Genomic DNA, 15506 nt, shown 5'->3' with positions numbered 1-15506 from the left:
GGGAGTGTGCAATTGGCATGCTGACTGCAGGAATGTCCACCAGAGCTGTTGCCCGTGAAATGAATGTTCATTTCTCTACCATAAGCCGTCTCCAAAAATGTTCCAGAGAATTTGGCAGTACATCCAAACGGCCTCACACCGCAGACCATGTGTAACCACACCAGCCCAGGACCTCCACATCCAACATCTTCACCTCCAAGATGGTCTGAGACCAGCCACCCGGACAGCTGCTGCAAAAATCGGTTTGCATAACCAAAGAATTTCTGCACAAACTGTCAGAAACCGTCTCAGGGAAGCTCATCTGCATGCTCGTCGTCCTCATCTGGGTCTTGACCTGACTGCAGTTTGTCATCGTAACCAACTTGAGTGGGCAAATGCTCACATTCGATGGCGTCTTGTACTTTGGAGAGGTGTTCTCTTCACAGTTGAATCCCGGTTTTCTTAGATCTTTGAGTTCAGCTCATGAAAAATGGGGACAAAAACAAGTGTTGTGTTTATAATTTTGTTCAGTATACATAAGTTTATTCTGTATGCCATTCTTAAGGTCCCCTATTCTGCACAACCTGATTCCATACCCCATGCTGCAGATTCCTTATTCTGCAATGGCTTAGTCCATATATTATGCTGTACATTCCATATTGCACGCCACCTCATTCTGTATGCAATGCTGTAGGTTCCCTATTCTCTATTGCCACATGTTCACACTATACATGGTGATCTGCATTTTTCTGCAGAAGAACAATGCAGATCACTGCTAGGGCACACAACAACCAGAAGTCACTGTCAGATTTACAAACGGTAATATTTCCTCTGCTAAACGGTTCACACTGCAGTTGGAGATTTGCTCACCCGAACATCTATTTGTTTAGCCATTCACACAGGAATCTCCATAGAATGTACACAGTGCTGAGGTCTCCGCCATATTATTGCATCTGCTAGTCAAATGTTTTTAGCCTATAATGGTATTTTCTCTATTGGTGAATGTTCTTTAATTCTTATGGTCGAATATTCTTATGGCAATTTTCCTTTTACGAATGTTATGGAATGTTACATAAGCAAAAAGCAACAAATATAAGCGCATATTATAAACATGACAGGTAAAATTCGTAACATCTGCAGGAATGATGAGACATGTAGAGCATGTATTCCAGCAAAAATAATTTATTCTGAGTAAACAAAATATGTTGTATGTCATAGTCTAGTAAAAAAAAAACAACTTTAAACATGACTTCTTGTATGCTCTTCTTTGGCAGTATGCAGGTAAATGGGAATATAATTTTGAGGTAAGAGATGCTTGTAGAAATTCCACCTGATCAGAAATATAGTAAGAATCCCTCTGTTGTCCTCCTAATACCATAGAATTTGCCTCCTTTTGTGCTTTTCCTTTGCAATGATCCCCTTAGACACATTTGGTATTGGAGGTCATGAGCTGATGAGTAAATAATATTTGTCTACTTTGTTCTGCTATTAAAGGCCAACTTTTGTAAGCCTGGAGAAAAAATAAGGACTACAAAAGAGAAGTTGTAACCTATCAAGGTTTATATTTCATTTTATAGGTCATTAAGAACACATTCTGATTGGTATATATTAGTATTCATGACATGGCCCCGTTGCTGCTATTTTAGACACTAATTGAAAAAAAAAAAAAAAAAAAAAAAATGGAAGTAGACCATTGGTAACAATCATGCATAAAAAAAATTAACCAAGTAACTTTGCTGGGCATTTAACACTTGGAAAAAGTATGTATTCAACATGCAATAATAATAATAATAATAATAATAATAATAATAATAATCTATAAGAGGCACTTAAATAGAAGTTCCAAAGTGAATATTACATTTACAGATATTCTGTAGTATCGCTGGATCCTGCCCATGTACAAACACTGCCATGTGGGTAATGGGTAATATTGTTCAATGGGACAGTTCACAATAAACACCACAGCTGATAATTTCTCCATAATTCCTTCGACCAGTGAACAAGTGCCTTAGTGATCCATATGATTATAATGTTAATGAGCAGAAAAGCCTTAGAATAGGTCCAATATGTAATAAGTTATGGATAGAGAGGTAGGCTCACTCGGAGCCCTGACCAGAGGCATCTCAAGTTACCAATAATGTACATTGTTCGGCAGATGCACATTCACGAGTGCTGCCATTTGTTTGCTAAAAAGGGTTCAACCCCATTAACACATTAGTGCTTTAAAGCATGTTTCTTGAAGCAATTAATTCCTTAGATAGAAACTCCAGGCTCCTGCAGAAAAAATTAAAAGTCAGCAGCTACAAATAGTGTAGTTGAAGACTTTTAATATTAGGACACTTACCTGTCCAGGAATCCAGTGGTGTCTTCGCCTGAGACGATTTTTTAAACGGCTGTCGGGTGCTGCCGCCACCATCTCCACTAAGGTAAATTGGCAGTGAAGCCCTGTGGCTTCACAGCCGGTTCCCTACCACGCATGTGCAAAGTGTGCTGCACTCTCTGATTGGGCTGGCTGTGGGGGAAAGAGGAGGGGGGCCGAATTTGCCGTGGTGAACTCAGCTGGAAATGGGAAACTGTCAAAACCAGGTACCTGTTTCCCCTCCTCCCCCCAAAGGTGCTAAATGTGGCAGCGGGGGGGGGGGGGGGTCAGACAAGCGGAGCTTCCCCTTTTGGATGGAGCTCTGCTTCAGTATCAAGATTCTGATTATATTCAGATTTTTGATGCTCATTCACACCTGAGTGTTGTGGCTTGAAGCTTGTCACTCAAAAAAGTACATGAGCTTCTTTGGAATTTAATTGAAGTTAAAGATTTAATTTGGTAATTGCAATTCTTTTTTTATGTGTTTTCAACTTACCGTTATACGATATACCATTCACTATAATGTGACATTATATTGGAAACCTAGCACTTAGAAACACAGTGCATTCTAGAATAGTGTTCAGTATGGCAATATACTATGTTATAAAATCGAGGAATCACATAATTTATAAATGATATTACAATGTGTGCCCACACCAGTTTATACTTTGCTCTCATTTTTTTTTGTTGTTTTAGTGACAACATTTGGACCAACAGAATCCCCTGCTAGAATAAAGCTGTAAATGCAGCGTCCAGCTGTAAATCAGTGTCCAGCTTCTATAGCAGAATTTACTTTTGGGTATAATGGATCCAAACAAGTGTAATCAATCTGATGATAGGGCTTCAAATAGGCTAATGTTAATGATCTTGTAATTTCAGAGTGTTCTTCACACAGCCTATTGTGCCAAGACCATAAACCATTGTAAAATAAAAGTCTGTAGCACTTACTTGCAAACACTTAGCTGGAATTACACATAATAGGTTACTGAACTCTGCAAATTAGGACATTTGAAGGTTGTTTGCTAACATTCAGGGTACCTAGGGCATGTACTATGGCTGGCCTTTAGAGTCTATGTTTTGCAATTCGTATGAAACTTAAAACACAGTAAGGAAGTTATATAAATTAATTTTGAAAAATGTAATATTTTTAAAAAGCAAATTCAATTTATGGCTAATCCTTGGATTTTTGGAATGTATAACCATTGCATTAGTCACTTTTGTTTCTCTTATTGTGGGAGATGTCTATGTTGGGCATCTCTCATGCTTTGTCAAAATTTTAAGTCCATTTTCTTAGCAACACATTAGAAAAGAGCAAGCCCCACAAAACTATCACAGATCATTTTTGTAAATTATCTTGAAGGGCGTGCACATTGTCATGTAGAGAGGTCATCCATCATCAGAAGCCTGGTTGTGCACTGATTTGTACAAGCCATTCTTGTACTCTACTATGTGGACAAAGACCAGATAAACAGGGAAGTCCTGGCTGTGCTTATCCTACAGCAACCAACTAGCTTTCAACTTGATTAGTTTATACCATGTATAATACATGATGTGTTTTTATTGGTATGTATAGGCTGCTGGACTCTGCCTTGCTGTGTAACCCCTGTATCAATAAAGCTCCCCCTGGTGAATTGAGATGAGGTAGTGTTAATCCATTTTGCTGAAGCCCATTGAGAGCACCCAGAGCACTGCAGCACAGTGTCCTAAATCGCCCTCTGTCTGGCTACAGACCCTTCATGCATTTACCTCTAGATGCATACTTTTCATGTGATGTAAGAAAACTCGCATTTTAAGTAGCATACCAGTCCTAAAACAGATGGAAAGGCAAAGTATAATAAATGTCCCCAAAGCACCTCTAAGACTGCTTACTTACAATCTTCATTTAATAGTTTAAAATTGCTTGATTAAGACTTTTTCTCTCTACCTTTATGTTGTCACATGACCTACAACCCAACATCTAATGTCTCTTCCTCCTCAGGCAATGGGTAGAGACTTTCATAGGGACTGATTTAATAAGTCGGACATAAAACCAAAGTAAAATAGGAAGGAGATCTATGGGGCAGCTCCAAACTGGGCACTCTGAGCTCCTTCTAGGTTGATAGTGCTTGTGTGTCAGAGGAAGAGTTTAACGTGCCCTATCATTATGCATGCACAATAAGGTATGGAAACTTCTAGGTGCTGGCAGAGCTAAGGTATTCTTTATTTGAATGGCAGATAGTGAGGGCTGCTGGTCCAACACTAGAATTCACATGGTGAGCAGGGAACTGGCAGGATCAACAGGTACTTGCTACGTTATAGCAAAGGACTGGAAACATGAGCAATAAACACATAATATTATTTGTTCATTTAACATATTTTAGACATGTTATTTGCCTCCCTTGTATAGACCTCCAAAAACCCTGGACTGCCGCTGGTTGCAGCCATCTTGGATGTTGTGTCTGCCACCCCAGAAGACTCAGACCTGTCAATTCTTTCCCAGCAGCTACGTAAATGGTTGTGAGGTGGAAGCGGTGGGGTGGAGATGCTGGACCACCACAGAGCATAATTAGACATTCCCAGAGGAGGAGAGGGCTATGGTGTACAAGCGGGGGGGGGGGGGCTTATGCAGGGGAATGGACTCTTCCTTGAGTAATCCCATTTTCTTGAAAGTTTAAATGCATATTGAAAGTTAATTTAAAAAAATGGAAAAGAAAAACTGCAAGTAAGCATTTATAATACTTGATTTTTCTCTGCTTTTACCTGCAAATTTTGAAATTGTTTTTAACCATCTTAAAACTGATTGATTCAATTGTGTCACTGCCATGCAAAGCACAAAATCCATGGATAAAATAATCCATGTGTGACCCTACTGTTCTAAATGTGTTTGTTCACCTTTATACACCACACATGCTGGTACATGCTTTATTTCCTATTTATGGATGAGCACAGTTCACATTTTCTAAAAAAAGGAGTGCCTGTAGATAAGGACAAGCTATGCGCTTTGACCAAAGGTGCAGAATGCCCTTGTGATAGGTGTAGGTCATCTACGTACCTCCTCCAGCCTTGCCAAAATAAAACCTCCCAGAGACGGCATCATTCAGTCCAGCCTTGTTGCTAGGATGTTGCTGGGAGGCTCTCATCTGTGACAGTTCACTTCCACCATAACAAGAGCAAGCTCTCACATGTGCTTTCTCTCCCCAGAAGCTCAATGTTGGAGAGATTGCTCCTGTGATGGTTAGGAAAAATCTCCAGGGAGTTTTTTAGTCAGGCTCTGAGAGGTACATAAATGGCCTACACCAATAGCAAGGCCATCTTTGGTCAGAGTTGCTCAGTTTGTTTTTATCTACAGACATCCTTTATCTGCATAGGCAGTTTTTTGGTAAAGGTTAACTAACCCTTTAATATTTAACAAAAAAAAAACTGTCTTCATACCTGCATATACTTATTTTCTTGGGAAACTGCTGGGAGTTGCACTATGCATAACTAGCAGTTACATTTGGTCTAAATTGACTCCAGCAGCCATTTGGTACTGTACATATAATGCAGGTTTGCATATAAACTAGTTATGGCAACCAGTAAATATTCAAGCACTGGGAGAGGCCAAAAGGACGCAACTAATGGCAAGATCCTGAGAAGAGAATTAAAAGTAAATAAAACCAAGAAAATGGGGAATATACAGCAACCATTTTACAGGTATGCTATAAAGGTGAACTTGCTTTTAAAGAGAACCTGTCACTCTACTACACAGTACCTAGAAAACACTGTGCTTGTGCAAACTCTCTCATCTCTGTTTTCTACTCTGAGAGGGTGAATAAAAGTCTTGATGCATAATATGCAAATGCAGCAAATTACAGTCAGCTGCCTACTGGTAAAATTATGGTGACATCACAGATATTTAAAAAAGGCTCAGAATTTGGCAATTGGGAGACCCTCTTTTAAAGTGAATACATTTTTATTCTTTATTTTAAATCCATTGACAAGCATAAGAAAACAAAAAGTCAAGGAGCCTTTGCCAGAATACACAAAGAATACACAGCACAATAGGCGCTATATAAACCTATTGCTAAAGAAAATTCATGCTGAGATATGGGGGCTGCCATTGCTGACCTCCTTCTAAAAATATTGGTTGCCTGGTTGTCTGACCTCAGTGTTTTATGAATCACTGACCTAGAACAAGCATGCAGGTTAGAAAGTTGAAAAGTATTAAAAATACTGGATCAGGCAACTTGCAATTTCTAAAAAGGAGGCCGCCACGGACAATCTCCTATTCTCTCAGCATAGGTTTCCTTTAAGAAGTGACAGGTCCTCTTGAACATCCTTATCATGTTATCACGCATTTATCATGCTTCACGTTTTTGTTTTTACCTGTTTTGTTTCTTTCTGTTGCACAGACCCATTCATTTCTTCATATCATAACCCAATCATGTTTGACTTTAAGTCACATAGAGGATGGCACTTACGGCCCCACTGTGGAGTACTGTACTGGCAGCAAGCGCCAAACGTGGATATTTAGAAACTATACCAGGCGGGAGGTTTTTAGAAATATTTTTTACAGTCCCACTGATTACTTTCTATGAAAACTCTCAGAGGTTGGTATTCTATAGTGGCATGCCTTATGGATGCAGACTATATATACTGTATAATACAACATTTGCTTGGTAACTCCAGTGTAATAGGCATATATTATCTATAAAATATATGTGCTGAGGTACATCTTAGTAGCTAATCTGGAATGATAAGGACAAACATTGCAATAAGAAGTGTTGCAAAAAGTATTTATTAGTCATTGGTGGATTTACTAAAGGAAAATAGACTGTGCACTTTGCAAATATAGTTGCTCCAGGGCTTAGTGTAACGCTAACTCCCTAGGATCCGCTGTAAAATTTACCGTTTCTTTCCCAAAACAGTGCAGAAGCAGCCAGGCACACAGCAACAGCCCATTCACTCTGGCTCATTGAACAGCTTAGGGGTTTGATTTTTATATATTTTTTTGCTTGTAGAAATGTGGAAGGGGATTTAGAGGTGATTTTAATACTCTAAAACACTTAAGCACAACTCTGCAGAGGACAACTCTTTCTATACACAGCAGCAACACAGTATTTCACAGACATCTGGGAACCATAAGATAGTTTTGCAGAACAAGTATAGCTAAACAGGAACAGTCTATAGGTTCACTGCTGGGGACCATGAAGTAGGTTTGAGAATAGGTAAAGGTAGACTGGAACAGTTTATAGGTTCACTGCTGGGGACCATGAAGTAGGTTTGAGAACAGGTAAAGGTAGACTGGAACAGTCTATAGGTTCACTCCTGGGGACCATAAAGTAGGTTTGAGAACAGGTAAAGGTAGACTGGAACAGTCTATAGGTTCACGGCTGGAGCCCATGAATTGAGGTGCAGAACAGAAAGGAGGCTCTACTCACATAATCCTGGAACAGGATAAGTCCATAAGTGCAGCCTCTTGTAAAGTAACTCAGCATCCAGTCCCAAGGGCACCAGGTGCAAGCAGCCCTCCTTCTCTCAGCTTACTGATCTAACCCCTCAAGGGAAAAAAAAAAACCTAATCAGGGCTCTAGATTATTCAAAAGCATCCCAGCCACCAACTGCGCACCCCCCCCCCCCTCCTCCTCCAGAGTTTTTCTATGCTCTGCTCCTCAAAATTTAGGCTGAAATTATCCTTCCCTAAGCTCTAGAAACGTCTTCTAGAGGCAGTTGGAAGCAATCAAACCCCCAGCCTGTGAAGCGCTGAATAGGCCTGGCTAAACAATCACTGCTCTTCTGGCTACAGCCGGAGCCAACAAGCTTAATTTACCTAGCAGCCTAACTAGTAAGGTGCTACATCAGTAAATGAGGGGAAGCTCCGCTAACTTCCATCATCCGAACATGTGCCAGCAAAAAATGCTATTTTTATTTTCCTTGCATGTGATTCTTTGGAAAGTGAAGCCTCATCTCATTTCCCAAGCTCTGGAGCAAGTGCAGACTGCAGAGTCTATTTTCTTTTATTAAATCCACCCCACTGCATCTCATTACACTTGTGCAGGATTTTAAAATGTATTTCTGCCTTTGAAGTCAAATTGAAGAAACCCCACTATATGTTTATGTGTTCCCATTCACACAGCATACCTAAATTCATTATTTTTTTAATATTTCTTTTTTTTCTAGTAGTTTCTATTGAACAGGTTTATAAATAGGACTTAATAGGCAGCTTGAAATTGTTCAGAATAGCTTGCAATGTGAAATTAGGGTTTAAACTGAGTTTTTAAGTGCATTGACATAGAATGCACCACCCAAGCCTTCAGATCTTTAAGTTTGAACTTAAAAACAAAAAACACATTTATACTCACCTAGGTGGAAGCAGCATCGATCTGATACTGCATCTTTCCCCTGCTGGCTCTGCAGCTAGAACTGAGCGATCACATGCCATTGATTGCTCATTTCTCCCCCTCTGCTCTGAGCAGAGAGCCGTGACTCTTAGTCACCGGCTCTCTTCTCTGCCCCTCCAGCGTTCACTGGAGTGCTGGGCTTTTGAGGGGGCAGAAGAGGGTAAGCCAGCTGCCAGTCCAAGGATCTCAGTAGATCCAGAACATATGGTCAGGATCTTTCTGGCTGAATTTTAGCCCACTGTTGGCTGAAAATGGGTCACAGGAGTGCAGAACTGCACTCCTGTGAACTACAAGAGAAGTATAGCCAAAATAGCGGTCTTTTGTTAGGACAGTGTGCGCACATCTAGTTTACAACTGATAATAAGGTCTGCCAGCATAGTATAGACTACAGACAAGGTTATTTGTGGTAAAAATAACTCGGCAGCCCCCTCTTTAAATGATAAGTTCACCTTCCATGTTACATGTTACACCCATATTCAGGGTGTAACATATTATGAATGCACTGCCCTCGTACTCCTCTCATCCCCACTGTGACAGCAGACTGGGGATCTTCATTTCAATGAACTACCATGGTGCTGTTAGCGCTGTGGTAGCTCATTGACTCTTCCTGTCAGAATGTATCGGCTTCTTGATATGAGGTACGAGCATTCTGATACACTGACGGGTCTGCAGGAGACCTGCATGGCATCAGGGATCTGCTGATCACTGGTGCAATGCTTTACTGGCTCCCCAAACAAAAAATAATAAATGCAATTTTTTTTACCTGCATAAAAATGGGTATTTATAATATTTTGTCAAAAGGTGAACTTATCCTTTAACATTATAAGGAAGGGGACATGTTTTTTCTGCAACAAAAAGGTAAGCAGCAATTTTTAAATATACACTTTTTAAAGTTCTGCTATGTGAATGGGAACTAGAAACAAATATAAAGTAGGTGTTATCCCAATTTAGTCAAACAAATAGAAATACACTTTAAAGTGTCAGCATCCCCAGCTGTCTGGGGATTTGAAATCTCCGCTCTTCTCTATGCTGCTCTTCAGGGACTGACAAGATTAATAATGATTGGTTAGTGCCGTCACAGTAAATCAATGTTGCCCATCCCGCTGCACAGGGAAGAGCAGGAGTTTTAATTGCTGACTGGCTACAGAGGTAAGTACAGCTTCGACCCGGGGGTACTGACAGGTTATGAGTAAGTGACCCTTTGTGTCGTGAAACGCGTCAACCGTCATTGTCCCATGTCTCACCAGTCTTATCTTTGATGTCTGTGATGAAGAATAAAACGACTCCTTTTTGATTTGAATTTTCGGAGTGCGGTCACTTTCTTCTATGTTTGATTATCTATCCGGATGTCGGATCCGACCTGCACCTGAATTATACCTCACCTGGAGCGGTCTCACCTGTGTTTGGCAAGATTTAGCTAAGATTTGCACGGCCTTGCCACAGTCTGTTACAGTATAGAACGTAGAAGGGGTATAGTGTTTTCAAATTTCTCCATCCCCAGGTTGCTGACTGGAAAAGGAGGGAGCAGCAGCTAGGCTTACTAGATCATCTTTCTGTTCAGTGTTCACTCTTCTTGTTATCCAGGGTACATCCTAATTTAATGAGCCTATGTCCCTGCTTGTAGCCCTGGTTGTTGACTCTTTAACTGTCATGATGTGAAAGTGGCCTTAAAAAGGCTCTGCCACTGTAAAAGGAAAAACCCTGACATGTATACATTGCAGGAATCTAGAGATGCCTGCATATACCTGCAGCAGCTTACTGCCCAAGTCCTGGCCCCTTCTGGGTGGGCAAAGATCTGAACATTTTTTGGTTATGTATGCTCTTTCCCATCTGTCAAGCATCCCTGCTGATCCATCACTATGATGGGCTGCCTCACAGTCCAGTAGAAATGTGTAGAAGGGTAGAGATTATTTGTAATGCATAGGTAAACATTAATGAAGTTTACAGATTTCATTATATCATAAAAGATGCCCCCTGGTCGGTAGCTATAGTTCTGTATTACACTGGAGTAAGGACTGGGAGTAAATTTGTAGCATGCAGTCAATCACAGGTTGTCAGTCATTACTTGTTTTCTTCCCTGTATATATTCTATTTGATTGCTGTCCTGGAAAGGTAAGTAATAAAAAGACTATGCCGAGCCAAGCAAGAATGAGAAGGACCTGAAGATGATAACACAGAGATAGGGATGCCATATGTAGTAGTAATTAGTCACATCAACTGGACTTGAAAATGTTTTGCATCCACTCCAAGCCACTTGTTCATTCCATTGAGTGCCAGGAACATAGTCCAGCATTTAAGCACTGACAACTTGATTCAATCAACATGGAATGAGTAGATGTTGATTGCCCAAGAACAGTTTGAAAGTTTCTTGGACTATCAACATCTACACATTCCACAGAGATTACAACATTGATTAAGGTGTTGGTGCTACCTGTGTGATTATAAATTATTGGGTATAGTAAGTTCCTCACTGTTTTTAGGACTTAAGAAGTGGCTTGGAGAAGCTAAAAAATGTATCTAACATTACAGAACATGTCCAGTTGAATGTAACTAATTTCTACTGGACATACATTGACATGGATAAATGAGAACCTTCACAGACATGATTGAGATGCTAGGGAGAGACAGTTGACTCTCTTGGGGAAGCTGCTTTTTTAATTTTGACTGAGCTAGCTGAAACATTTCCAGGGACATCCAGTTATGGTGCCGGGTTGTCATGATGAAAACAACCCCAATTCCAAAAAAACTTGGGACATTGTGTGAAATCTACTGTACGTAAAAACAGAATACAGTGCTTTGCAAATATCATAAAACCATATTTTAATCACAATCAAATGTTTAAACTGAGAAAAAATAAAATATCTTTAAAATTGATGACAGCAGCACGCCTCAAAAAGGACAGGGCAACAAAAAGCTGGCAAAGTAAGTGTTACTTACAAGCTAGAGCTGGTAGAACATTTTGCAACTAATTAGGTAAATTGGCAACAGGTTATTAACATGATTGAGAATAAAAAGAGCATCTTAGAGATTTAGAGTCTCACAGAAGTGAACATAGGCAGAGGTTCACCAATCTGTGAAAAGCTGCTACTAAAAATTGTCAAACTATTTCAGAATAATGTTCCCCAACATAAAATTTCAAAGACTTTAAATATATCTTCATCTGCAGTACATAATATCTTCAATAGATTCAGAGAATCTGGAGATATTCCTGTGCACAAGGAACAAAACCAAAATGAAACATCGGATACCCATGATCTTCGGCCCCTCAGCCTGAACTGCATAAATAACAGGCATGATTCTGGGATAGACATCACTGCATGGGCTCAGAGATACCTCCAAAAATCACTGTCTGTGAACATAGTTCACCTTGCCACCAAAAAATGCAAGATAAAGCTTTATCATGCTCTATCATGCAAATAAGAAGCCATATCCGAACATGATCTAGGAACACTGCCATTTTCTTTGGGCCAAATCTCATTTAAAATGGTCTGAATTGGAAAAGTGTTTTGTTGTCAGAACAGAATCAAAATGGGACATTCTTTTTGGCTACTACAGGTGCCATGTTCTTTGGACTAAAGGAGAGGGAACTTCCAGCTTGTTATCAGTGCTCAGTTCAAAAGATTGCATCTCTGATGGTGTGGGGGTTCCTTTGTGTGTATGGTATGGGCAGCTTGCATATGTTCCCATCCAGATGACATCTATTTCAGCATGTCTTTGTAGTAGAAGAGTCCAGGTGCTTAACTGGTCTGCCTGCAGTCCAGACCCTTCCCCATTTCAAAATATTTGGGACATCTAAAAAAGTATGTTATAACAAAGAAGACCCAGGACTGTTGGCAGTTATAATCCTATATAAGGCAAGAATGGAATAACATTCCTCTCCTAAATTTCCAGCAACTGATCTCCTCAACTCCCAGACGTATATAGATTGTTGTTAAAAGAAGAGGGAATGCTACACAATGGTAAACATAAGCCTGTCTCAACTTTTTTGAGATGCGTTGCCGCCATCATTTTCAAAATTACCTTCTTTTTTTTTTTTTTTAAATAGTTCATTTTCTAAATCTTAACATTTTGATATGTTTTCTGTTTTCTATTGTGAATGAAATATGGGGTTATTCGATTTGTAAATCATTGCATTCTGTTTTTATGTAGATTTTACGCAGCATCCAAACTTTTTAGAAATTGGGGTTGTACCTATATGCTGTCAATATACAATGTACGCCACAGTGACAGGTTAATATTACATAATGTGGCAGCTTTAGAAATGTTCTGTCTGAAAACCACATGGTAACTGTCAAATCTATTTTACCCAAACTACCATATCCATTGAATGCAAGTTCGCTGATCTGGTAAATGTTTAATAGATCAACTTACACTCTATAAAAATGATATAATAGATTGTTGCAATGTGTTAGTTTTGTTATTTATTTATTGATTACAAAGAGTATTGTGTTTCTACTGTATCATAAATATATGTATTGTAGTCAACTTTCATCAACCTTTTTGCTATTTTTACAGCACTTTGTCTTGAGACATATCAACAGCAACCAGTGCTTGGATGAGCCGACAGAAGAGGACAAAATGGTCCCAACAATGAAGGAGTGCAACGGAAGCCGATCCCAGCAGTGGCTTTTGCGTAACATGACCTTGAGCGCCTAAACCTCCACGATGGTTAGCCAAGCAGCCCTCAACATTTTGCAGAGTCTACAGACCTTAATTATCAACTTAAGGAACACTTGAATGGGAATATAACACCTTCCAGACTCTCAGTGACGTGAAATAATTGAAAACCTCTTTGAATTCAGCTGGGAGGACGGAAATAGAACTTTTTCTAATTTTTCTTCCGCGAACAATACATGACTGTACAGGCCCAATGGCAAACTGTGCCAGTTTACAGGAGAACAAAGAGGAACGTCGGAAGCTGTATATAATCATCCTGCCCTGAAAACAACTATATTTGTCATAGATGAACGTATGTGGATAAAAAAGGATTGGATAAAAAAAAATGAGAAAAAGTATTTTACTATAAAATATGGAGGTGGACCAGGAAAAGTCTAGATAAAAAATACATTCAAACAGGCCATCAATTAACTTATAGATAAAGCAAACCTGTGTTCAGTCTCCCTGATGCAGCAAAGAGTAGCACAGGGTTTATAGGCCCCCCTGTACCCTAATAAGTTAAGGTGATGTTCATGGACCACTGCAATAATTATAGCCTAATCAAATTTTCAGTTTCAATCAGCTAAATATATTTCAGATGTTCAAAAACAAGAAGTTTGAGACATGTTACAGTTAATTTTTTTTATAAAGCAGCCACAAAGTAGAAAAGCTTGCCCCCTGCCACCATTCATTAAATATGGAGCCTTGCTATGAGTGGAAGCAGTGGTCTCATTGCAGAAGTACTCCCCCTCTCCCCCACAGGTCCCTGGTTATTGAAACACTCTTGCTCTGACTCAGCAGTAGGTGTTATAGAGAGGCCACTGCTTTCACACAGATAGAAAAGGTTCTTCAGGTCACCAGAAAGGGGAGCAGCTTTGAGCATCTGCTTCCCTATGTTTTAAGTGGAGAGGCAAGTATTATCTTGCAACTTTTGCCAATGTTAAAAATTCCCTAGAAATTGCTGTACTTGATTATTAGAGCTTAGGCTGCAAGATTACTAAGAAATACTATATCCCAAAGCAAATGTGTTTGCTGTCCAAACTGAGTAGAGACATACTTAAAAAAAAAAAATCTGTGACACATTGAAAATTTGGTGTTGGGTACCCTTTACTTTGTTCCTAAAGCCAAATTCCAGGTATGGTAATTTTTACAACTTGGACCAATGTGAGCTTGTATGTGCCATACCTGTGGGATCCCTGAGGACTCCAGAAATCACTGTAGTAGACACCTCTACTTCAGTGATCTCCACTAGTGTCTTGGTCCCTTGTTAAGTGGCTGCCCTGGTGGATTGTGAACCTAGGAGGTCACTTGCTCTCATCTTCTTGCTGCTTCACCTTATTCAATCAAGAGAACACCTTGCACTTACTGAGAAAACGCAAAGTGTTCCCTAAATGGCACCCATTCCGAGTGAGCAAACTCCTGTTTTCACAATGCAGCATGGCAGCCGCTCGGCACATGATCCAGGAGCAAGTGAGAAACACTGAAGTAGCTACTACAGTGATTTGCAGTTTCTAGAGGGGTTCCACAGGTATGGCACATACATACTTACTTTGGTCCAAGCAAGACCAGTATAACTATGCAAAAATTGCAATACCTGGAATTCATTTTTAAAGTCATCAGACTTGTATTTTCTGGAGTGGCTACAGTGATGAAATATGTTAGCTGTTGTTTCAGCATCCTCCTCCTAAAGTTGCCATCTCAATTGTGTTCTGTTTGGATGAAGTAGTCAAGATCCACACCCTAAAGCTCAATCCAGCTAAATATTTAGTTTTGAATAGAGTAGCAAAAAATTAACAGTTATCAAGTTTTTTTTTTTTTATTTCCTGTCTCTGACCCCATTGAGGGACATTTTCCCCTCCTTCCTCTGTCAGTAACACCTGTGAAACAAATGGGGGGTGCCTTTGTTATCTGGACAAGAAGGCACATACAGCAATAAAAACATTGTCAGAAACTCTATCCCTTCTGCACATAAAAAGTTGGCATTGAAACCTTTACAGAGGCACGAACTCTTCCCTGTGTGTCAAGTATTGTGCTAACCCTGTTAGTCATAAAATAAATGCCAATGACTCTTTTCTGAGAAGACTAGAAGGGGGGCACTAGTGAACAGTTTGACATGGTTCCTTTAAATTCTTAAATTGAACCTATGTGGTCCT

The 15506-nt window shown here is 39.8% G+C and overlaps 1 protein-coding gene across 2 annotated transcripts in view; it reads left to right on the top strand.

Moving 5' to 3' along the window:
- The window catches only part of GALNT13 (polypeptide N-acetylgalactosaminyltransferase 13), a 531696-nt gene extending 517592 nt beyond the window's left edge, over window positions 1-14104 (top strand). Inside the window, exons 11-13 of one of the 2 annotated variants that reach the window (XM_082261046.1) lie at window positions 1254-1283; window positions 6709-6906; window positions 13213-13335. In XM_082261046.1, the coding sequence (XP_082117172.1) occupies window positions 1254-1283; window positions 6709-6894 (216 nt within the window). In that variant the 3' untranslated portion in view covers window positions 6895-6906; window positions 13213-13335. Of the gene's footprint in view, window positions 1-1253; window positions 1284-6708; window positions 6907-13212 lie in introns of both variants that reach the window. The other variant, XM_082261045.1, reaches the window with a different exon arrangement.
- Window positions 14105-15506: the final 1402 nt, after the last annotated feature.

The sequence above is a fragment of the Pelophylax lessonae genome (assembly GCF_965119305.1).
Source record: "Pelophylax lessonae genome assembly, chromosome: 6".
In the NCBI taxonomy this organism is placed as follows: domain Eukaryota; kingdom Metazoa; phylum Chordata; class Amphibia; order Anura; family Ranidae; genus Pelophylax; species Pelophylax lessonae.
The sequence above is the reverse complement of the archived record's forward strand: the minus strand, read 5'-3'. Positions and strand labels throughout refer to the sequence as shown.